General features: G+C 38.9%; 2 protein-coding genes and 1 long non-coding RNA gene across 4 annotated transcripts in view; 2 read left to right on the top strand and 1 right to left on the bottom strand.

The window, feature by feature from the left end:
* LOC146456807 (cleavage and polyadenylation specificity factor subunit 3-like) overlaps window positions 1-11,184 on the top strand; it is a 28,666-nt gene extending 17,482 nt beyond the window's left edge. Inside the window, exons 17-27 of the mRNA XM_085092774.1 lie at window positions 179-248; window positions 2,040-2,116; window positions 3,198-3,272; window positions 4,139-4,216; window positions 4,718-4,826; window positions 5,438-5,472; window positions 6,039-6,200; window positions 7,753-7,840; window positions 8,891-8,933; window positions 9,490-9,607; window positions 10,259-11,184. Of these exons, the coding sequence (XP_084948900.1) occupies window positions 179-248; window positions 2,040-2,116; window positions 3,198-3,272; window positions 4,139-4,216; window positions 4,718-4,826; window positions 5,438-5,472; window positions 6,039-6,200; window positions 7,753-7,840; window positions 8,891-8,933; window positions 9,490-9,607; window positions 10,259-10,348 (945 nt within the window). The 3' untranslated portion in view covers window positions 10,349-11,184. The remainder of the gene's footprint in view (window positions 1-178; window positions 249-2,039; window positions 2,117-3,197; window positions 3,273-4,138; window positions 4,217-4,717; window positions 4,827-5,437; window positions 5,473-6,038; window positions 6,201-7,752; window positions 7,841-8,890; window positions 8,934-9,489; window positions 9,608-10,258) is intronic.
* Window positions 11,185-13,691: 2,507 nt separating this feature from the next.
* On the top strand, window positions 13,692-15,148 carry LOC146456806 (E3 ubiquitin-protein ligase SIAH1A-like). The gene has a single exon (XM_085092782.1). It carries the CDS (start codon window positions 13,924-13,926, stop codon window positions 14,755-14,757), a length of 834 nt encoding a protein of 277 aa, XP_084948908.1. The 5' UTR covers window positions 13,692-13,923; the 3' UTR covers window positions 14,758-15,148.
* An 8,236-nt stretch (window positions 15,149-23,384) lies between these two features.
* Window positions 23,385-25,000, bottom strand: part of LOC146456805 (uncharacterized) — a 7,431-nt gene continuing 5,815 nt past the window's right edge. For both annotated transcript variants that reach the window (XR_014858729.1, XR_014858728.1), the window contains 2 exons: window positions 23,435-24,153; window positions 23,385-23,399 (listed from right to left, as the gene is read on the bottom strand). This is a non-coding gene — a long non-coding RNA (uncharacterized LOC146456805). The remainder of the gene's footprint in view (window positions 23,400-23,434; window positions 24,154-25,000) is intronic.

Here is a 25,000-nt window from a genome sequence, read left to right as displayed (position 1 = left end):
CAGAAAAATATAGGGCAAAAAAGTCATTTTGGGGGAAATTTTTGGGCTGACCATGTCAGTCCCTGTGCTCAGTGCTCCTGACACGTTAATGCTATTTTTTCTTTTTTCTTTTTTTTTTTTTTTGTTGTTGTTGTTGACAATCGTGTCAGTGAGCTTGTTCTTTCTTTTTTGTCAATAGACTTTGATGTCTGAACCTGAGGAGATAGCAACCATGACAGGGCAGAAGATTCCTCGAAAATGTTCCATCGGTAAATTGAAACACTTAAACAACAGGATTTGCTGTCATCTACACTGTACATCCGTATTCTCCTGTAGTAAATAGTAAATAGTCCTTCAAAAGTTCGACATGTCGGCTGTACATGAAGGGATGGAAAAGTTGCGAGGCTTCACAGGCGGGTTAAATTACCAATTAACGGTTTTGAAGTAACACTGTTATTTTACTTGAGATGAGCCATGCACCTAACCTTTGATCAAACATTGTAAAATTGAAAAGGTTTATGATAAAGAGACGAAAACATATGCCAACATCCAACGGAAGTATTATTTGTGATCATACTCTTCAGCTTGTTAAGCTCAACATGGAGTGTGAAAGTTTTAAGGCACTTGTCTATCTAGATCAGCTTTCAATTGAATCTCGCGAGTAACTCGCGTTTGTTTTGGTTTAAATTTACTACGCTCTGTTATTGACTAGGAAATCTGCGCCACTTTCTCAACCAATGAGTAGCCAAACCAAACTAAACTCCATCGTGACTTGCTCGCACACGTCTTCCCGCGCTTGGCACCGGTTAAATTTATTTGCTTCGAGTTCTGATTGGTTCATTGCGCTGTTTACATCCGTTGTGATTGGCCGAGACTGCTCTCAAAGAGCATGTTGATAACGTAGCAGTGTAGTCAGAATTCAAGATCAACTTAAACTCCGGTGTTATGAAAATAGCGGAAAGAATTCCGTACAGCACCATATACCTTAATCAGTTATACGTGCATCACTGTCATACTAACCATCTTACACGAAGAAATAGCTCGAATGGAGTTTGAGTCGCAAAATGTATACATTATTAATGTCTGGGTCAATTCCAAAAGCGATCATCCCCCCCCCGGGCAAACCCCCGGGCATTTGACTTTTTTAAAAATGCCTGATCAAATTCCCCGCTATATGGGCCGATTTCTAGGTCAAATGCCCCACTGGTTGGGGCTGAAAAGTCATCGTGTTGGTTTTTAGCTCTATTTATATAAAAATCAACGAAATTGATAACTTCCGCAATTTTATATAATATCTGGTATTGACGACAGAGTTATTAACGAAATATTCTCATAAAGTACGGCACAAGGATTAACACCGAAGCCCGAACAAAAATCACACATCAATGCATCATCATCCAAAATCGTTATGTACTTGTCGATTTTATAGTTTCGAAGGATTCGACTAGACTCTCAGTGCATGGCTAACGCTTTTTTGTGCTGAACGCTTCATTAGTGTAGCCGGTGCTTGCTCCTGATAATTTTACGCCGCGATAATTTTAAGATTATGCGTTAGATTACTAAAGATTAGCTAAAGAAAGGCTTCACAGCTTTAATACCTTTTGATACAAATTCTTCGAATGTTGACGCTAAAACAACTTTCCTCATGTCCTTCTGAAAATTCCAAACCTTGTATAATGGCATATTTCCAAATATTTTAATACGCTGAAGCTCGCATATATCAACATAAATTTTGTCGAAAACCACGAGGAGTTGTGACATGTTACATGGAGTACAAATCATTTTTAAACGCGACCGCTGACCAGCATTTTGTCGACGGGTCAAATGCCCGATGGGTCGGGTTTCTATTCGCGTCAAATGCCCCACTATGTGGAGCCGAACAGGGGTCAAATGCCCGGGGGTTGCCCGGGGGGGGGATGATCGCGCTTGGAATTGACTGATACATAATGCATGGTGCTGTGCGGAAATCTTGCCGAAAATACCCAATGTTAACGGAAAAAATCATAATGTCTTTTCTTCAGAATACAATGCCAGATACATTTTAATTTGTTTTTCCGCAGACTACATTTCATTCTCCGCTCACACTGATTTTGAACAGACAAGTGAATTCATTCGAATTCTCAAGCCTCCACACATAGTAAGTTAGCCGTAAAGGACATGCAGGGAAAAAGACTTAAACCTGAAAACGGGGAAGGGTGTGTTTGACTTAATATTTAAAATGATCTTAAGCTGTGAAGGCAGCTATGTTTTGCAGGAACTTGTTACCAAAATAATGCTATACTTGCAGGTATAGAGCGCTTTTCAATTGACTGTCGAAAGTAATCTGGTAATTTCTTTGGTTTTGCTTTCTTCGCTCTGTGATTGGGTAGCAAAACTCGAGCCACTTTAGCAACCAATGAGAACCCAAACCAAAACCAATCGTGTCATACTGGCGTGCGTTTTCCCACGCTTGGCGCCGGTTACAAGCATTTGCTTCGAGTTCTGATTGGTCCATGCCGCTGTTTACATCTCTCATGATTGGCCAGAGTAACTGCTAATCGGTTTTGGTTTCACGACACTCAATTGAAATCGCTCCGCTAGGGAAGGGTTCCCTTAACAGGCGAAACTCTAAAACATCCACAGATGCTGTCGTCTCTCCAAGGCTGTTACCTACGACAAAATTGAGCGAACCTGCCTGGCAAAAGAGAAGTTAGTCAAAGTCTGTCAAACAAAAGTTGCTTGAGCAAAATATTTATGCGGGTAGACTAAGCATTTCTTTGGCGCGCTAGGCTACCGGACTCCTGTAAGGCAACAGCCTGATAAAGTAGTAGGGATATTTAGCAACGACGACGGCCACGGCAACGATAACGCCTCAAAACAGCAGTTTTAATGAGCAAAAACAATCGCCCTGCACGTGCGTTTTAGCTTTTGGTACATTTCTTTGCCGTCCTCTACAAAACGACAACGTGAAATGAACAAATTCAAGGTTTTGTGGAGAACGTGAGCACACGACAGTGAATTTATCATTCTCTGTCTCAACTTGAACGCCGTTCTATTCTGTTACTGGATAGTTTGGCCACGTTGTACAAGGTGAGCGAACTGAAACAATCGCGAAGTAGAATAAGCAACGGGAACTAATGTGACGTTTTCGTTGGCGTTGCCGTCGTGGTTTTTTGAAGTCCCCAGTACTTTTCTAGTTGAACGACGTCGCTAAAGACAGATTGTTTTTATTGTGTTAGGTTCTCGTGCATGGTGAGCAGAATGAGATGGGCCGACTAAAGGCTGCCCTAATCCGTGAATATGAAGATAATCCAGTAAGTTCAGTACCTAAAGCCCTTCACTCCAGTGCTCCGTTAAAATATCATTTCTCCTTTACTTGTTGTCTTACGGTTCCTTACATCAATTGGAGATTGAAATTGGTGGACGTTTTTATTGAGAATCGCATGGTGTATAAGAGAGCATTTCTAATTGTTGACTGTCGTATCTCATATCTAGCGACCTGATCGTTGTTAGCTAGTAAGTAAACAGAACAATGTAAGGTTGCGTTCGTTTGACCGTATTCCGGAATAGGAATAAGTTATTTGGAAGGCCATTACTACAAACGTTCACTGACCCATGATAATTTGAGAGCTATTTTGCACTCCAGTATTCTCCTAAATCCTCTTATGAGGGATTTCTTGTCATCGTTGTACACATGTATGTATTCCTATTCCGGAATAGGGTCAATCGAACGCGCCCTAAAAGGTCTGGAGTGAGTAAACATCAGGAAAGGCATTTCTGTGGGTTGTCCTATAGTAGTTTACTTACGCTTTCATGTATCTTGTGAAATTTGTTTTCTTTTCGCTTTTTCGCTTGCTTGCATGGTTAATAACCCACTCTTCCAATCTAGAAAGGATGAACTTAAGAGCAAGTCTTCTTTGACAAGTTATTTGACAATTCTGACATGTTCGTTTGTAAAGGATGAAGAACTTTCAGTCATCTCCTTCAAACAAAAAATAGGAACGACAGTTTTTGGACAAGAGGGCCTGTCGAGAAAAAAAAAAGAACTTGACAAACTGTTCCCTACACAGCGAACCAAAAATTTCTCAAATGTCAAGGAATTGTTACACTGGTTAACGTACCACTTAATCGAAATATTTTTGGTTGAGATTTATCTGCGTTTTTTTTCCTTTCCCCGCAGGATGCTAGTATAGTGGTTCACAACCCCCCTAACACTCATAGCGTGGAGTTGTATTTCCGGGGGGAGAAGATGGCCAAGGTAATGATTGAATGCCACATAATTAACAACATCTGTTACCTTGATCATGTGGTAATAATGCACCTGTAATTTGCATACCTGCAAACGTTTTCCAGAACGATGTCTGTTGTGAAGGTAAACGATAAATTTAGACGGCTGGAAAGGAATCGGCAAGTACTGCAAATGCGATTGGTAATGTTTAAACGCTACACCTGTCGAAAATAAAATTTGATTTCGTTACTTTCACCGAAATATCGCTATTCTCTGATTGACATTATTTATTCTTTTACTAAAATTAGTTAACTAATCGTCTGTTTATTTATTTATTTATTTATTTATTTATTTATCTATTTATTTATTTATTTCTCTTTTTATTTATCTATTTAATTATTTATCTATTTATTTATTTATGTATCTATTTATTTATTTATCTATTTAATTACTTATCTATCTAGCTATTTATTTATTTATTTATTTATTTATTTATTTATTTATTTATTTATTTATTTCTGTTGTTGCCAGGTAATGGGCAGCTTAGCAGCAGAGAAACCTGAACACGGGAAACCTTTGTCAGGAATTCTTATAAAGCGAGGCTTCAATTACCATTTGATAGCTCCAGAAGATCTGCAAAGTAAGTCTGCAAACTTGAAAGCCCCGCACATCGGAAATTTCTCATTTTGCTGAGAAGAAAAATTCGCCATTTTTATTTGAGTCATAAACCTGCGAAATTCTTTACTCTTTTTTATATTGTTGTGACCTTTTATTCGAAAAGATGGTGGACTCAGTTCAGCCGAGAAAAATCTTAAGCCTGGCCGAACCTATTGTAAATTGCCAAATGGTATTGCTTATCGCTTTAAGTTCGGCACACGTAAGTTCGACCTTTGAACCGGGCCTTACAAGTTTGACAATGCTTCCAACATCGACTCGAGTCAAATCAAAGCTTATTCATCCAAAGTTTATCTTTCAGATTACCAAAAAAATAAAATAAATCAACCTATATCAGACTGTACTTATCTAATGATAACTAGGAATCTAATAAAATATTGAATAGTCACCTAGGTAATAAGGATGGCATACAACCATTACATTATTTTTTCGTCACAGTAAACATTGTCGCATGCGTACTCAGATTTGTTTGATCAGTTTTGGCAGGTATCGCTTGCAGGAGTTCATTCGCCGATAAATAACTTCTTCCCCAAAATATCGACTGATAATTTTCCTTCTTTCTTCCTTTTTTCATAGGTTATACCGAGCTCTCAACAAGCGTCTTAACACAGGTGCAAAAAAATAATAATAATAACTCAATGGCTAGGCTAAAAACGTTTTGGGAAAATGGAATGTGTAGTCAAATGATCATTTGGACAAGGACAAAAGAGAGAAATGGCTATAGTGGAATGTAATTTTTTTTTTTATATATATATATATATATATTTTGGTCCAAAGTAGAGTTGGGAGTGTTACTCTGGCACCATTCCAAGGCATGTCGATATGGAACTATGACGCTGTATACGGTTGAAGGACTTCCGAGAGCTCCCAATGTTCCTTGACTATAGTTGACGAGTAAAATAATGTATCCTTCCAAGATTTACTAACTTGAAAGTGAACAGGTTTTTTCTTTTTTCTATGGAATAAAATGAAAAGAGCGTCAACTTTCTTATGAGTTCTTTCCTGCTAAGGAGCCATTTGACATACTGTTTATGAGCAAACTCATGTGTCCCCGATAAAAAATAAAAAAAAAAACATCGTTTGGTCTTGCCTAGTTCTTTGCTAACGAGGGCGTCAGTTCAAGAAAATAATGCTTTGTAACAGTCGAACTGGCATTTGTTATTGTTTTGTTTTATAGAAGCAGACTGTTGCATTTCATGGCGCTTTTTCCCTGCTCCTTCACTGCATGGAGAACTTGGCGGGTGAAGTTGAACAGCTCACACTACAAGGAGGCAAACTTGCACTGAAGGTTTTTAAAGCCATCACCATTATCCAGGAGAAAAGAAGCGTTGTCGTGGAGGTCAGTATTGACATAATGATTTCTTAATTTTCTTTAATTGAATTAAGCTGAAATTTGGAGATCGAGCGCTTGTTGTTGCTGGAAACATGGGTGACATTTTGTTGTCTACTGGGCTTTAATAGTTTGATAATACAAAGACAAGTATTAACAGGAAAACCCCAAACAGGACCTACGTCCCTCACTGGGGTCTGGTACTCTGTTTTATGCCTGCCTCAGATTGAACGGTTGATTTGATTTAATTGTAAATCTGAAACTTGATTAAATTGAAGGGTTACCTAAAGTCTACATTAACTGAAAAATTAAACAGCTGCTAAAGTAAAAATAAGTACATACAAACATAATCAAGAACTGTTTAAGTATTGTTTTTGTTAGGGTTAATTAGTTTATATTATATATAAATAGCATTACTGTAGTATACAGAATCGCACTTTTTAAGTAGTAACACAAGTCGACAAGCTTTCGCTTTAAAACGCATCACGTCGAAGTAAAAGTTACGATATGGTATATTGTTGATGTTGATATTGTTGTAGTTATTGTTGTTGTTGTTGTTGTCGTCGTCTTCTAAACAAAGTGACGCTGTAATTAGTTTAAGACATTTGGCTATGACATTATATAAACAATAACTATGGTTTATTTTTAAGGTAGCACATTGCTGAATTACCGAGATAAAAATGTACGGTGTATAAATTTTGCGCCCGTTTCTCTGTCGATCTTGGCGGGCGAGTTTCGTCAGGGAAGCCCTTCACAAACAGGTTTAACAACTGAATAGTTTTTCAACTACAAAACGGAAAAAGTTGTACTCACAATTTCACTGAAGCTACCAGCGGAGCCACGCATAATTAATTAATGTATAGTTAAAGTAATCGGACCTTTTTCTCTCAATTTGACAAAGAAAATGAGTGAGCAGACGAGGAACGGTCCGAATTTTAAAAAATCTTGGCAATGCGCTGGGTCCCCAAAGCAAATTCCTACAACAAACCCTGAATAAGAATACTAATTTAGGGGCTGTTTACATGGAGGGAGGAAGATCCTAGAGGGCGGATCATCCTAGCGCCATATTTTTTCTCTATTCCGTTTTACATGCAAAAAGTTGTACTGGGCCCTAGCGCTAGGATCTTTCTAGATATAGGAACTTCCTAGCTGAGAGATAGGAAAATCCTAGCACTAGGAAGATCCTAGCGCCATGTCAACTACTTTCGCTCGGAAGATCCTAGTACTAGGGACAAAAAGAACAAATGTGGCGGCAGGCGAGCGTTCAGCGGCTCAAGGCCGACAGTTATTTTTCTTTTCCTTCTCCACTTGGTAACTACTTCGACCGAAATTTCTGCTCGTAAAGCAAACGAAAAGTTTTTCCGCCTTCTACGGTCTTCCTAGTGCTAGGATCTTCCTCCCTCCATGTAAACAGCCCCTAAGTTTGTTATCATCATTTGTAAAAATTACTCTACGATATGGAGTGGTTTATTCCAACCAAGTAGACCGAAATTGAGTTCAATAATTGTTTAGGGTATGAGAAGGGTTTGGATTGTCCTCAAACCGTGTTTGTTTGTTTCAGTGGGTGGCCAATCCCGTGAATGACATGTACGCTGATGCGGTGCTGGCTGTGATTCTACAAGTGGAGTCCAATCCCACTGCTGCTCAAGGTAGGATTGGCCTTTTCAAAGCTTGATAAACGTCAACTATGAATTTCATTTAAACGTCGTCCATTCCCCTAGCTTGTTTTTCCCCACTTTCCGCTTGAATTTTAGGCGACGAGCAGTCCCTCATGTTATCTAGGCACAGTAAAGCAAGCGAACCACGCGAACACGCGCGGAAATTGTTTCTCGCGAGGAGACGGTCCGCGCATCGCGTCTCCTCGCGGGAGGCAATTCTCGTGCTTTCTCGCGTGATTGCTCTCTTTACTGTCCCTAACAAAAATAAGGAACTGCTCATAGTCTACTTAAATTCAGACCCAATGTATGTATGCATAGCAGTTACGGTCAATCCACGTTTCTCGTGACCGGTATTTTTGAACTTTGAACGGAGTTTTAAAATTTACTGGTCAGTTTCGAACATCGCCAACAAGATTTCAGAGTTCCCGTAGAATAACAATTGTTTACCTTGAGTAGTTTGAATCTTTTTTCCCGTTAATGCTTTTTTTTTTCGGAAAGATTTCCAGGGAAATGTTCAACAGTCCATTCAAATGCCGGACATTACAAAGGGGATCCGAATGTTCATTTCGTTCTCGGAAATACTGGTCACGCGTGACGTGGATCGACTGTAAGTGTTGTGAAATCTGTTTCAGGCCTCGTAAAAAAAAATAATAAATTGAGCTCGAAAAGCAGGTAATGCACCTTTATACACTTGAGAGGTGAGAACCTCGACTGAAGTGAAGATCTTTTTGTACCTGCAACTCAAATTGCTCTCGATGCCTCTGAAACCTATAAATGAGGCCTCAGACTGAAAGAGAAAAAAGAAAGCCTTTAGCTTGAACTAGCCCGTCCATCGACGGGCTAGTGACGAGTGGCGAGTGTGGGACTGAGCAGAAACCGAAACGTGAGCGCGTGTGACATTGCGTGCGGGATCTCACGGGATCTTGTACGTGTATATTGCAGAGAGAATTGGCAAACCTTATCTCGCGTTCGTTTTCAAAACACGTTTTCAAGCAAAAGTTTAAAAATTATGTTAATTTTTTTCGTTACCTTGTTTGGTAGCTACCCGCTCTAAGAAGTCTGATTTAGGCAAGTTTCCTGAAAGGTAAGATTTCTGTGTCATTTCCTTTCCTCGTGGTCAATTTTAGCGGTGTGTTGTTGTGTTTAAAACTTGAAAGTAGTTTCAAACTTAGTGTTTTAAACATGGTGAAATTTTCATATTCAGGCACGATGTTTAAACAAAATGCAAGTTGCGTACTGGACTGCGCTTGAAACCTTATATGGGTGTGAGATTCACAGTTGTTCAGTTTGACTGATTCAGAAATCGTGCTCAAACTTAAGCGCTAAGACGTTACATTATCGCTGTCGATATCGTGCTATTTGCCCTGTAAGAAAGGAAAAACGAGTATCGACTGACGTACTCCATCCATAACTTATGTTATCATTTTGCTGCCTGTAAGTTTCTTTGAACTGATAGCAGCAAACTATTCCATGTCGATGATGTACTAGCCTGCAAAACAGGCGTGATTTTTTTGTGCTTCTCAGGCGAGCGGAAGCAAGCGCGAAGCGTGAGTCACGCACGCGCCTCCCGTCGTGCGTGACTCGCGCACTGACCTCTCTTCTTTGTAAAACCTAACAGGGTTCTTTCGCTTCCTTGACAGGCTAATGAAACTTTTGAGAGGCACTTACGGTAACGATGCAGTCACGAGAACTACAAAAGGAGATCAGATTGCTGTACGGCTAGACGGGCAAACAGCTGTTGTCAACATTGATACACTGGTAAGTGGACTCATCGAAGCCTTCTCTTTTTAACCCTTCCATTCTTTGTTTTGGCTACTGATTCGGATAACACCAGTGGGCCAAGTGGATGGTTTCATCCAAGCACACGCTAGTTATCTGACATTTTTTTGTGAGTGAAAAAACCTGTTCATCAAAACAGATGACGGAAGTGCTAGCTTCGCCCTATGTATATAACCGTACACTAAGCCATAATACGCTAGATTGCGATTTTACAGCTAGCAAGCCCGTTTTACGCGTTTACGGCTATTTTTGTGTCCAACCCTCCCTTCCCTAGGTGCACAGTACCCCAAAGAGAGTTGCTGCGTTTTTAAGTTCCTTCAGATCGGTTTTAGTGTACGAAAAGTCGGAACATTATTCAGTTCCCGGTTGCGTTGGTTCTCCTCTTGCTTATGGATGCGTTCAGGGCGAAATTTTGATGCGGAAAGTAGCAGAATCTTTAAATTTTAACTCTGGAGTTAAAATTGTTCTCTCAAAACTACTGACTATACGTAGTACATGATAATATGTTAGTGAAGCTTGTTGCTCAGAAAGTTTCTTAATGAAGTGGTTCTGAGGCTTTGTTGTTGTTTGTGTTTTGCTTGTTTCTTGGGTAATCCTTTGAATATTTTTTATTCTCCCTTCAATTTACAGGAAGTGGATTGCTCAGATGAAAGTTTGCAGACTCAAGTTTCGTCTGCGGTGAAACGTCTTCATAACGCCATGTCGCCTTGTGACACCTAATACATGCGCGTTTATGAAATTTGATCGAGCTTATCTTTTTTCAACCTGTGGAAAAGCAAAACCACGTTAAAATTTATGGCCAGTCGGCAAACAGAGACTGGGTAAAGGAAGTTCGTTCGAAGTTTATCCAAGTCAAGTCAAGGACTTTATTTAACTCCAAACAGTCTGAAGACAAAGACTAGAAAACACATCTCCTATTTTGAATTTTTTCGTGTTTCTTGAAACAGACGTGTTTTTGAGCAAGTTGTTTTTTATATATATATATATATATATATATATGTATAAACTGGGTCTAACACAGAGGCTCAATGAAGCAACACTCAAACACTTACGCGAGATCCCAGCTTTCCTATATTTATGGTGTGTTCGATTGACCCTATTCTGGAAAAGGAAATACATACAACGATGACAAGAAATCACTCATAAAAGGTTTTAGGATTTACTGGAGTACGAGACGGCTCTTAAATTTTCATGTATCAGCGATAGTCTGCCGAATTGGCTTTCCGATTTAGCAGCTATTCCGCTTATTCTTATTCCGGAATAAGGTCAATTGAACGCAACCTTAGTTTTATAACACAGCGCGCGTGCTTCCCTATCCTAAATCCTATTGGGGTCATCATGATATATTTCAAAACATACGCCGGCCGTGCCTCCATAAGATGACGCGCGCAAATCAGACAAATTCAGGTTTACGTCGCTGAGTTTTTTCAAAGTTGAAACGTTCTCGTTCAGATCATACCATCGTGGTGTGTTTGTAACCAGCCAATAAGAACCTTTGGTTCTCTGTATAGCACATTGAGAGAATTTTACAAATAAAACCTGTTTTCCGCGCACTACTTCGTTGTCACTATGTTATAAAAGAATTGGTTCATGCTTTTAACTGTGCGCATATCGAATTATGGATGCACTTGGGAAGTTTGGAGTGCACTCAAGAAGCTAGAGTTGCTCTCGGCTATGCTATGAGCAGATCTTGCGCTTTTCTCGTGCTCTCCAAACTTCCCGCGTGCATCCATAACTCGATATACAAACGCTAAGCATGAACGAATCCTTTTAAGAAAAGAAAAAAGAAAAGTCCCAAAATCCGGACTATCATCACGTGTTTCTGCAATGTATTATGGGGCAATCTCAACCCCGTCGAGTTTTGGCTTTAACTTAACTATAAAGTGAAATTGAGATAGTGTTCTGCAGTGAAAGTTTCACTTCCTATTTTGAATTCTTTCTATAGCAAATGTGACCTTTTAAAAAAAGTATGGTCGGATAATCGCGTGCGACCGACCATTTTTTCAATGCTTTTGCGCGTCTCAGCTCGTGTTTCGTTTTCTATCCGTCCATTTTTCTACGCGTCGCATACTTTGTAATCCAGACTGTCGACACACGTGCACAAGAATACATCCTCCTGTTGTGTCGTTACTTGATCGCGCTTCGTGTTGGTACTTTTGTCTTTTGACACGGTAGGTTTCCATTAAAGTCTGAAATTTTACAATTATTAGAAAGGATGAAAATACTAACAAACAAGCTAGCTACTTCTAGTACAAATAATAAACCTGCTTTTCAAGGATGCCGCGTTTAATACCTAAGAATAACTTGATGAGTTCGCTTTGGAAAGTTCAGTGTTCTGTTGTTGTTTTGTTGGCGTTTTGTTTTGTTTTGTTTTGTGTTTTTGTCATGAAAGGAAGCAAGACCACTGCAGATTTAGCTTATACTTACAGTGGAACCCCGCTCTACGAACACCCGGCAGCTTAAAACGGACAGTTTTGTTTGTCCCGACGAAAAGCTCATACTTTTTGTCTAAAATTAACCCGCTTAATACGGGCAACGGACACTTTTCTGTGCCTCGAGTGACAACTCTCATACATCGTAAACCCCACTTTACGGGCACTGGTTATCTGCGCAGTCTATTTTTGTTACCACAGTTATGTGCTAATTGTAGTCATCGTATCGTGTTCAAATAATGACAGATTTTTAGGGGTTAAGACGATTTTATTACTAAAAACAGTGGCATGTTTGATCAGTCTGCGTTTCTTCCGGTGTTTGACCCTTGTACTGTAGTTCTTTAATAAATTTTTCTCCTACTTTGCATACACAAAATTCACTTCCTTGGCCTTGAAGCAGTAATTGCTTGTTGCCTTTTTCCTCTTTAATTTCATTTGCTTGCTGCTATCAGCATCAGCCGCCGCTCGGAGGCTGATGCTGATACGACTTCGATTCGTTGTCGTGCTTCAAGAACAATAAAGTGGAATAAAGTAGTTTTAGTCCGAGACTATGACAAATGAGCGCAAGGTTTCTTTCTTTATTCAAGTTTTGAACTTATTACAGTTACATTAAACCGTCTTCTCCATAATATTCGCTTGAGATTTACAATACTATTTACAAGGCTAAACAGTTAAAAAGATATTAAAAAACCAAACGTTTTCGACTAATGAGGATGACTTGATTAGTCGAAAACGTTTGGTTTTTTTTTTATATCTTTTTGACTTTTTAGCCTTGTAAATAGTATTGTAAGCAACGTCTTGTTGCCGTAAACTGATGTCTGCTTTAGCCTTTGTATCGAGGAACACGAGAAAACATGTGTCCGTTTAATCTCGTACCCAGATCTCCCACGGTCAAGCGGAAGGGAGATCTCATATTCGACATTCCCGAACCGACTGAGATCTGGGTAAGAGATTAGTGTCCGTTATACGGTTTCTCTGAGGGCACTCTCTTAATACGGACACCCGGACAATAACGGACAGTTTGGCCTGTCCCCTTGGTGTCTGTACGTATTAACCGGGTTCTACTGTGCTATGTACAGTAAAAACCAGTGATAAACTGTCTTTGCAAGGACCACCGCGACAAAATAAAAGTACCGGATCCTGTAGTGGAGGATCTAATCAGCAAAAAAATTGTAAAGCAAATAATCTAAAAAAAGAGTAAGGCTGATTTCACGGTCAGGGAAGTATATTTTCCAATATTTCGAAAGGCCCTGGCCGTGAAATCAGCCTTGCTCTTTCTTTTTTTTAGATTATTTGTTCTACTGCTATACTTGGTTACCTCAACCGCAATTTTAAAAGGATTGGAAACGGCTTCCACCCTTGGAATCGCTGATTAACTGAACATTTCCCGCGGCATGAAAACAACAGCAGTAGCAATAACAACTTCTCTATGAAATCCTTTGCCTATAATTTCATTACCAAGAGGTCAGCATACTAACTTCTCTCGTTTCAGATTTGAGAATTAAACGCTCTTGAACAAACTCGCAGTGCGGACCTATTTTTAACTTTCGTAAGCGATCGGCGTCATTCGGACATCTTCGGTACGCGGATATATAAAGAGGCGCGGCTCCTAAGTTATACGAAACACGAAAACAAAATATAAAAGGAAGCTCAAGTGGAGATGTTGTTTTGTCGCATTTATATACCACTTTTAATTTAATCTTGGAAAGCCTTCCAGTATTTTTGGGACAGCATTACGCGGTAATTGGATTTCTTGATGATGGGCGAATTTTTCTGCGGTTTTGACTGTTTCGTAAGGGAGATGGTTCCTTGAAAATTGTTCGATCTTTTACAAGAGCTTATCATTGTATAAGCTAGCTTGCTATGAATCGCCAATCAAGTTCACAACCTTCACAGAAACCACCGAGAATGAACGGAAACCAGCCAGGTGGACCAACAAATGCGGACTTGGCGAGTATTTTCGAATGTCCTGTGTGTTTTGACTATGTTTTGCCTCCAATTCTTCAATGCAGTAGCGGCCATTTAGTTTGCTCTAACTGCCGCCCTAAATTATCATGCTGTCCAACATGTCGTGGTCAATTGGCCGGCATCAGGAATCTGGCCATGGAAAAAGTTGCAAATACGGTTTCCTTTCCCTGCAAATATGCTTCTGCTGGCTGTGAAGTGAATTTACCACACACTGAAAAACCGGAACACGAAGAATCCTGTGAGTTTCGGCCGTACTCTTGTCCTTGCCCAGGGGCTTCTTGTAAATGGCAAGGATCATTGGATTCAGTTATGCCTCATCTTATGCACGCCCATAAATCTATCACAACTCTACAAGGAGAAGACATTGTGTTCTTGGCTACCGACATAAATCTTCCCGGAGCGGTGGACTGGGTAATGATGCAATCTTGTTTCGGACACCATTTTATGCTTGTGCTGGAAAAGCAAGAGAAGTACGAGGGAGTCCAGCAGTTTTATGCCATTGTTCAATTAATTGGAACACGTAAACAAGCTGAAAGCTTCGTGTATCGACTGGAATTGAATGGAAACAGAAGACGACTAGCTTGGGAAGCTACCCCAAGAAGTATCCATGAAGGAATTGCTTCTGCTATTTTAAACAGTGACTGTCTTGTGTTTGATACTAATATTGCTCACTTGTTTGCTGATAATGGAAATCTCGGAATCAATGTTACCATTTCAATGGTTAGTTGAAAGTACTCGTTTCTTTCCTTCGGTGCTTTGAATCATTTGGTAAATTGGTGCCATTTTAGTGACGACTGCCTTCAGTGTGTTGCAATTTTTATTCCCAGTAAAGCAACAGATTTGATTTCACAGAACGAATCTGCCCTTTAGAACATTACGTCAAGCGACCTTTCGAAAGAGTAACTCTCAGTTTGTTTCAATTATAAAAGTAGTGGTTATCATTATAGAATGTTCTTCATCCTTGATGGGATAAAACGTAGAGAATGTTTTTTTAAATTAATCTCAGCTATGTAAGCTCTTGTGTAAGCTAACTGTTTTGGTGTTTCCTTGATTTAGTGTCAATCTAGGAGCTTATTTCAATTTGCTGTGCTTGGCAATAAACAGTAAATTCATGCTTTTCTTTTTAGCTCAGTTTTCTGTGGGGATGCAGGGCTTTGGGTTGTGTAAATTATTCCCAAATTGTCCCATAATTTCTTCTATTATGTATTATGGAAAAAAAAGTGGTGTATCACCGTATGCTGGGAATCCTGTGAAGATGCTCCACTCACTTCAAGTTAAACTGGGTTAGGTTCTCTAAAGCGGTTCATGGCCTGGTTTAAAGTTTGTTCTGAAAATATGTATGACCTGAAATATTTTGGGCTAGATTGCCTAAAACAGGGTAACTTTGTCCACTGCTGTAAATCATGATGTCTTTTCCCATATAAGTTTGATAACTGAACAATTTCATTATTAAATTACACAAATCGATGACATGGCAGCAAATTTTCTTGAATAGATTAATAAATTAGTGTTTCCATCAAAGACTGGACTGAATTTTGGATTTGCAAAATATTTTTTCTCCATAAGAAAAACATTTATAGCTGATGTTCTCCGTGTAAACCATGGCCATTGTTATTTACAGAAAAAGGCGACATGATCTATTTGAAAGTTTAATATTATTGTACTGTGCTTCAAAATGTCAAGGACAATAAGAGCTTGCTATGTGCCAAACTTTTAGTCACCAATATTTCTTTGTTTACATTTTTATAGTTTCCTGTTTAAAGCCGTTGAGGTCTTGAGCTACTTGAGCTGTCAAAATTGTTTGTGGGAGAAGTTTTACAATACTAAGTCTACAGTGAATGGCAGCTGTGACTGAATCATCTTTCTATTTGGGTGAAGACAAAATTCGTGTGTAAACTAGGAAGGAACTGAAGTCGCAAAAGTGCCAGCTGTCCATCCACTCTGTGACGGCTGATTATCGTAAATTCCCACAAAGTACAAAATCTTTTTTCCATTTTTGGTCAAAATCATTTGGGAATAATTTCCAAAACCAAAAGCCAAATTCTTATTTGCTCATTTATAATGCATAATTTCAAGACATCAAGATGATGAAACTTTAATCGAGGAAATCCACTTGAATTTTGGCCAAATTATTTTGCCATTCTTATCTAATATTCTCATGTGTTCGACATAATACTGGGATGATTGCCAGGGCATCTGTTTTGCATTTTTCCCTATGTTATGAATGCTTCTAATGGCTAAAGGTTGCTTAATTTGGATTCTTTTTATCTCTCAAAAAAAATGTGATGTAGAACATACCTTTTTATAACCAATATAAATTTTATGAAGCCTGATTAAAAGATACACAAAGGATCTTTTTTTTTGTAAATAATTACTTTTTCAAATTTTGGATTTGGTAGCAAACTTTCATGTACATGAAGTTGTGGATCGTGCAAATACAGGCGCTATTTACAGATTTGTCCAACATTTTTGTCCTGAGTTTTATGGACGTGAAACAAGTCAAGAGAGAACTACAGCCATTTTCAACGACGGTCATCTTTCGACATGCCATGTAACCAGACCTAAGTCTTAAATTTAAGCAGAACTGATTTATTTATGGTTGAACTCAACTTTGGGCGATGAAGATGGGTTTTTTATCTTCAATCTGATTGGGTGAATATCAAGAAGTCGATCCAAGATTGATAAATCAACAGTTTTGAAACTTAACACCAGTCAAATTCTATGGGACGTTCAGAACAAAGCCAATAATTAAAAGCAGTCAAATAGATAATCAATAATGGTCAATAAAATCTGGGAATTTTTTGGGTTTGAAATCTTTAATGACATACTTTGGGTGGTATTAGGGTGAAAAAGGACTTTGTTAGGATTTATGACAAAAACCCACTCTTGAGCATTCTCAATAATTAATTATGTGGTGAGCAATAAATTGTATCAATTTTCAGTTACAAGGTTAAACTAGTGATAATAAATTTTATTTGTGATGGCATGACTAAGCCTTATGGGAGTTTTTTTTAGTGGGGAGGGGGGGGAGCACTCTTTGGCAGGCCATCACCCTCCTATTTTTCCTATTACTTCCTATTTTTTGGCCACCCTCGGAGACCTAGGGGCAGGGGATGATTTTTGCCCCGCATCTTATTTTCTCCTATTTTTTTCAGGAAATTCCTTTTTTCTTTTTTTTTTTCTATTTTGGGGAGTTTTAAGTCTGTTTGTCATGAATGATTTTCTTCTGAAATTCATGCAGACTTTATTGAGTGCTTTGAGTAGCAAACTGAATGGGTTTCTGGGAGGTTCATCTGCAGTCAAGCATTTTATGTAGCTGCATAAAATTTCAGTTTAAATGTAGTAGAAATCAACTGGTCGGAATAAGTTTGTAAGCTCTAGACCATTTGTTTTTATGCTTTATTTCAATCCTCACACATGATGAACAATGAATTTCACCTGCCAGTTTATCTTCATCCTTCCCATCATAAAGTGCTCTAGGCCCAATAAAGTCAAGGTGGGAATCTACAGTTCCAGAAAAAACCCATCCCCCCCCCCCCCCCCCAGGGAAGGGCATCGGAAATTCCTAGGGGTGAGGGAGGTCTTAAAAGCCAAAAATTTAGAAGCAAAGTATGAAGCTAAACTGGAAATTCCTGGGGGTAAGGGGATGCAAACCAAACAAAAAAACCTCCTATGGGGGACAGGGTGGATATTTTCTGGAACAGGTACTGTACAATATCTTAACAACTATGACACAATTTATCAACACTATTTCAGTAATTTTTTGTCCGGAAAATCCATGAAGATTTGGTTTAGCTTCGGAGGGCTTCACTTAAATCTCAAATGATGTGGTTTCAGTGGTATTCCTCAGACTGTTTTGTGCTGGTTTAAGAATCCATACTTGAGGGGGCAGGGTGTATCCATCACCACCCCCGTGGACGGTCACTGGAAATTCAGAGGTTTCCAAAGGAAAGGTAGTTTTCGAGAAAGTAAATGTTTAAAGAGATGATAAATTGACATTTATGGGGTACCCAAACCAACAACCGGCTTCCGTAGGAGTGGTATAGCTATTTTCTGGAGCAGCACATAATTTTCAGTTAGGCTTCCACTTGGCATAGATCACAGTTGACAAAACAGTGAACCGTCGCAGAGATATTGGTGAAACAAAAACAGACTGAAAGAAGTGAAACATTGACTAGAAGCATTGTACAGTAATCCTAGATTAATAGAATCGGCTTTCAAGCAATCAGTGCACAGTCTGTAGTTGCTTCGCTTGCGTGAAAAATATCTAGGGCGCAAAAGACAAGCGAGGAGCGCGAAGGAGGGAGACACACGAGGGTGAAAGAAGCGCGCTCCTAGTACCCTCGCGTGTCTCTCTCTCGCGCGCGCGCGTCTTGTGCGCCCTGTAGTTGCTAAATATTTTACTCTCACTTGAGTATAACTGATTATCAGCAACTAAGGCCCAGTACAGACGCCGAACTTTACGTCTGAATCAGTTGAGAACGGCTGCTTCAATTTGGAACGGCTCAGCCGTTACGTTCAACCGGAAATTTCGGCTTTGGAATTCGAACGTCTTTCAGACGTCGAACTTTTCATGAGTCGAACCAAATGCATAAATTATTATAACGTATTTCAGACGCTGTCTCTCGTAGAGAGCATGTTTTGCTTCAAGTAAATTAAGTTCGGCTAATTAACTTCGGCGTCTAAATCAAAAGGCGGGATTTTTCGTGATAAAGTTCAGTCGACTCATGAAACGTTTGGCGTCTGAACTGGGCATACGGAAGTTTCTCACCCGCACCTCCTACAACCGACTCATTTGGTCAAAACAAAAAAAAAGCAAAAACTTACTTGACTACGTTTCAAATAGATTCTAGGTATAAAAGTGCTTTCAGGAAGAAATGGACCTTCCTCAAATGATAAATAATCTGTAATCTAACGTTAGATATTTTTATAATTATGCACTTCAAATTCGATCACATCACACCCCTTTACAGGGCAAACGTTGCTTCAGATTTATGGAACCTTTTTCTGTTGAGAAAAAGGAAAGAAAAGAATCCCTGAGGTTTCTCATACCACAGGCCCGTAGCAAGTATCAGATTAGGTCGACTTCCTCACAGGAGAAAGAAAGACACACTTTAGATCTCTTTTCGTAAAAAGCTTGCCAAAACGCAGTTTTCTTTTCAGCGACGGAAGTAATTGCCAGCATCTATCAGATTAAGTTCAGTTAAGCTTAGTTTCGTTAACAAACTGTGAGGAATCTTCCAAATCAGCACTCTTAATCCCCACGGAATCAACGAACGCTTTTCATTGGACTTTTTCATTCTTTTTTTGTACGTTACCATGCGTAGTTCCACTGCTGACTATATAAACCACTTACAACCCACAATTCCTTGATTCGCTCTGACGAAGGGCTATTAAGAGACTGTCCGCGTAAGAACGGATAAGGCAAATTTCGGCTTCTCACCGATTTCGCTGATTTTCTCTATGAACATCAATCATTATATCCCATAAACAAATATCACATTTACTGAGCTCAATGCGATTTTTTTCGTTCTTGGCGAGACGGTTTTCAAAACTACCAAGTTTACCATTTGGGATACTACAATTTATCTATACATTGCCGGTGCTGCCAAAACGTCATTCCTTGCTCAAACAGCTTGAATATTTTACACATTGAATTTCCATTTGTCAATAACAATTTAAATGTTTAACGTTTGTTTTTTGTCAACTTTTGACTGAGTTACAATTTTTTCGAAATACCTCCTCCTAAACTTCAGAATGCATTAAACGTGACATACATGTAGTTAAAGCCTATTTTCACAAAAGTGGGACCTGACTAAGGGTCAAGTCTATTTTAACTCAAAAGCACTAACACCAATCTACCAATGTATGGAATAAAATTTGTGGGCACTCTACGCTGCGTGCCATACAGGGCTCCGTGATTTCCCTAATATTCACGGGTTTCAATCGAAACTAAACATAAAGCCGTCAGAACGATAGACATATTTCTGAACCGAATTCTTTTAGAAATACAATAATAATCACTAGGTAAATATTTCTGGCAATTTATCCATATTTTAGAGAAGATCTATCCATTTATTGGTATTTTGAATGAAACCTCTTGAGCTATTTTTCTTTTCCACGATGTGCTATAGCAGTGTTTGTTTTGCGTGACTGACAGTTGTTCATTTCAAGGTATATATTCAATATTCATTATACGCTCAATTTAAAGCGTTACCTTTCTTGTATGTATGAATATAATCAGTAGTTCAAAATTCTCTCCAAGACAAAGAATTAGCTGGGGAAAAAGTTCCTTTCGCCCTATTATAGTATGTGAACTGGTTTCTTTACGTTTCGTGACGCAGTGTTTATTTATCAACGTATCAAGACTCCGTTGTTCACTCCGTCTTATTCAATTAAAACCCAGAGGTGTTCCAATTTGAATATTTTGTCAAAACCCTCCTAGCATATTCCGAAAGGTCGGCATTATTAAAAAAATGTCTGCTTTTCCATCCAGTTGTTCCCTGCATGGAAAATTACAGACTCATTTTGGATCCAGCAGAGACGAGGAGAACTTTGTTTTGCTTTCTGAAAGCAACTCAAATATATCGGCGCATTTGATGAGCTATCATCACTTATCAAAATGCGGCGATATTAGCGAAGCAGAGCTGATCGGAAAAGAGCGGGCATTCGCGAGCTTGACTCTCTGCCTGAGACATGGACATTTATTTGGAAAATTTTAATTTGGCGAGCGGCAAAGTCGTACCAGTACACTTGCTGGGAAGATTGTAAGTGGGGCAAGGCGGAGTCAAGTCATAACTGGAGTGGTCGATGAATTGATTCTTCTGTTTGGCAAAATTGCCACTGTTGGTTCGCGTAAGTACGATTATTTTTTAGGCTGTGGTGTATTTTTTCTCCGTCGTCCGTTTTCATTGAGGTTTATTTTCGGTTTCCACTTTCACAATGTTTACCTCGCCAGTCAACGTATAATTTCTAAGGAAAACCGAATCTCTGATAACCACGTGATTTCAAGGTATGGATGCACCGAGCGTCATTTTGCGTTTTCTTTTTACCTGGTTTCAAACGCAATTAGATGAGTCTTTTGAGTCAGGATTGCCGTTGGAACAAAGAATTAGCTGCGTTTACAAATGATCTGTAAACAGCCGTCGAATCACGTAAATATAATATTTTCTGCGAGAGCAAGTTAGCTCCCGCGGAAAAATGTTTGGAAATTCAAAACTGTGTCAATTCTCTTCCTAATTAGTAATAATTGTAGTCTCTAAATAAACGTTAACAAATAAAAAATACAGGAAAACAGTCTTTGGTGTTTGGTAGAATTATTTCAGACTTTTAACTTGTGTGTGTTTACAAACACATGAGAGCCGTCCGGTGCGAATGAAAAAAACACGGCCGCGAAACAAAATGTTCAAAAATTAACTTCTCCTCGAATATTGGTGGTATCGAAAGTGATTAAAGTGTCTATGTAAAGCTATTTTAGCGGTGAGTGATCCTTTTAGAGTTCTGAAAGTTACCATAACAGATCACGAACGGGTGATATAAGCAAATGTGAGGCTTCTTTATTAAACTTACTTTTCCGGCCATCTGCTCTAATTTGCCATCCGCCGGTCTCTAAATCAGGTTGAACTTTCCTTAATCGTCTCCGCTTTTTGTTTTCTTTTTCTGTCTTTCTCTCCTTTCCACGTTTGTAAACATATCCAACGAAAACATAAATTGACTTTGCATTTAACAAATAGATTCCATTTGTACTCTGATAACGCACAGATGACGTCAAAACGTGGTGAGAACAAAGAAGTACGCTACGAGCCGCAGGCGAGTAGCGTGACTGATGTTCTCACCACGTCACGTCTACTCGCAAAAACAGTTTGCAAAACTTTGTTGACCAGTCGCTCTGGCTGGACTCTAGACTCTGATCACGTGCGCCGGTCACACCACTCGATGATGTCAATCGTGCGTCTATACTCTAATCACACACTCCTCTAGACCAATCAAAACGCGAGCTTTACACAGTTCATTGTATAATTTGTGTTCTTTAGCATTTCTGTTGTAAACGCTTCTCGCCATGCAACTTCCCGCCAAACAAAGACGGGTGCATTAGCATTGTGGGATTGCGTGCGGACGGTCGGGCAGACGGAAGTGACGTCATAACCAAACCAAAATTTTTCGCGTTCATGAGTTTCCCAAATTTTCTTAGCTACAAACATTATCTCAGGTGGTAAACACAGCGCACAAAAAGCTAACGGAAAACCGCTTTGAAAGGACAATCGGCAAGATAACTGGCAATAATGTTTTTTGTTTATCAGAACAAAGGGGAAAGAAGTAGTCTTATTCTATAGCACTGCAGCTGAAAGTATTTTAATACTTTCAGCTAAAAAACACAAATATATATATCCGCAATGTTTCAATACTACTTTTTATGATTAAGTTGATGTGTAACTGAGATAAGCCCAAGAATTTTCTTAAGTTTTTAAAGTGAGCAGACAAAAAAACAACTGAACAAGACAAAAGGTGAATGAAAACACAAGTAACCAGGTGAGCGGCGAACAAACAAACGCTCGAACGTACTGCCTTTTGACCAAACTCACGGCTAATGGCCAAAACGGGCAGCCAAACAAACGCTGGATGACACACGAGCACAGAAGGCCAAATGCGTCAACAGACAACTATCATTGAAATGAACAGCTGAAGGACCGAAAGGACGGCTATATTAATACATCATCTTGGGCTGATTGTGAGCAAAAGTTATTGTAAGTTTGCATTTTCAAGTAATATTTTCCAGTAATAGGATTTAAAAAAATGATCGAAAAAAGAGAATTAAGAAATAACCAGAATAATGTTGTTATATTGCCTTTACATCCTTTGTTGTTATATACATATTACAAGAAAATGTTTTGAAAAAAATAAGTTTAATTAAAAAATGTTTCTTTTTAGAAATTCTTTTGGATCAGATCAATGGAGAAAGGAGAAGTCTTTCTCTGTCCACTCGGTCGTTCAGCTGTCCATCTGGTTTCGCAGGTTCCTTCACTAGGTTTTTCATTTCTTCGGTTTTCACCGGTGAGCACTCGGTGGACCGTTTGATCGGTAACTCGCCGGGTCATTCGGCTATCCGTTTGCTTTTCCTGTTATTCGTTCGCTCGTTCTTCCGCTTGCGTGCTCGTTTGCGTTTCTGGTTTGTTCAGTTGTTCCTCCGTTTGCCCAGTTCTTCTTGCTATTCATGGGCATAAACATGTTATAAACAATTAAATTTAACCGATTAAAAATTGTATTAAGCCATTAGGAAGAAGTTTCTTCATGAGAATGATGTATTATTCTAGAAAGTGACATAGGCATACTCGGGAAAAAAGAAATTCGAGTGCTCCTATCAGGAGTCGAACCTAAGATCCTCGAGTGCTCCTATCAGGGGTCGAACCTAAGACCTTCCAATTACTAGTTCGGATGCTCTACCACTGAGCTACAGGAGACTCGTGGGAGCTAAGGCCATTAAACTAGGTTCATGGGACAAATATCCTGCATACTGCTAGGATTTGAATGATTTGAATGTACTTTCAATCAGTACATTATTTTAAAAGAACAACCATTAGTCCCCAGGAATGGATGATTCTCCCATTCTTCTCAATCTTACTGGCTGGTAATACGAGGATAACTTTCAGAAAAAGAACAAGATTTTTGTTTAACATTTCAACAGTTTCAAACAGAAGATTGAAGGCTTTTTAATTTATAACATGGTGGACGATTGAAACTGAATCTAAAACTATCAAAACATGTTTTATCTCGTATCACTGGCCATAGTTTGCTCTTATTTAGACTTATAGCAAGAAAATGTAAGTAACGAATGGGACTGAATTGGGCCATCGTTTTCTCTTTGCTTATTTGTTTCTTTCTCGCTGTCTCTCTGCTCTCTGCTCTTTTATTTCTTTTATGCATGTAAATAATAAACGATGTAAAAAAAATATGAAATAAAAATAAATCAAACCATCACAATGAATTCCGTTTACACCTCTTTATTATTCCAGTAACAACTTAAGTCCCATAATTATTGTTTTCGTTCCCAGTCAGTAAACATCTAGTATGATTTGACAGTCTTTGGCTTGGATCCCCATTCCTTGTTCTGCAAAGCTGTCCAATCTTCTGTAAAAGAGGAACCATAATGTTCAATATTAGAAAACGTACACTGCACGAAAAAACTGATTTACTCAAGTTTGCAACTGGAGCAAATCTGTTGCAAGTTTAGGGTTCTAAATTTGACGCAAACTTGCCTTTGATACAAATGTTACGCAAGTAAACAAATTTGCTTCTGCTCATTTTGTGTGAAAATGTGGCTTAAATCTGATCTTTGCTTGGAATTTCCGTCAGTTTTACAACATAGGTCAGATCGGTAAATCTACAAATGCCGTAGGTTTGCTTACTATACCAAAGTTTAATATTTTACAGCATAGTAAATGCCGGCAAGCACTGCACAGATCCCATGTTTGCATTATCCTTTTAACACATTAACCAAGATGCAAAACTAGAAATTTCCGTTTAGTTTATTCACATTTGCTTGAGGAGTAGATATACTAATTTGCCTCAGCTTCGCAACATAGAAGTAAATCTACAAATAACATACAAATTTGCATCAGATTTGCTCACCATACCAAAGTTGAATATTTTACAGCATAGCAAATGCTGGCAAGCGTTGCACAAATCCCATTTTTGCATTATCGATTGAAAACATTAACCACGATGCAAAACTACAAATTTCCCTTTAGTTTACCCACATTTACTCCAGGAGTAAATATGCTAATTTGTCATTATTTTGTACGGCTAGTTAAATAAGTGACTGTGCCTGTATGACACCCACGTTTACTGAGGAAGCAAACCTGTTAATTTGCACTTGTTTTTTGGTGCAGTGGCAATAGAAAGCGTCTTGACTTTCCCATCTTTGACTCTGCTGGTGTTATACTTGACTTTTGTATGCGGTGCAAAATGTTTGCGC

The sequence above is a fragment of the Pavona decussata genome, unplaced genomic scaffold (assembly GCF_977016875.1).
Source record: "Pavona decussata unplaced genomic scaffold, jaPavDecu1.1 SCAFFOLD_254, whole genome shotgun sequence".
Lineage (NCBI taxonomy): Eukaryota > Metazoa > Cnidaria > Anthozoa > Scleractinia > Agariciidae > Pavona > Pavona decussata.
Note: the sequence above shows the minus strand (reverse complement) of the source record. Positions and strands in the feature narration are given on the sequence as shown.

What these genes read in the sequence shown, in the direction of transcription:
- LOC146456806 (XM_085092782.1), top strand. Translation starts at nt 13,924, where the DNA reads ATGAATCGCCAATCAAGTTCACAACCTTCACAGAAACCACCGAGAATG.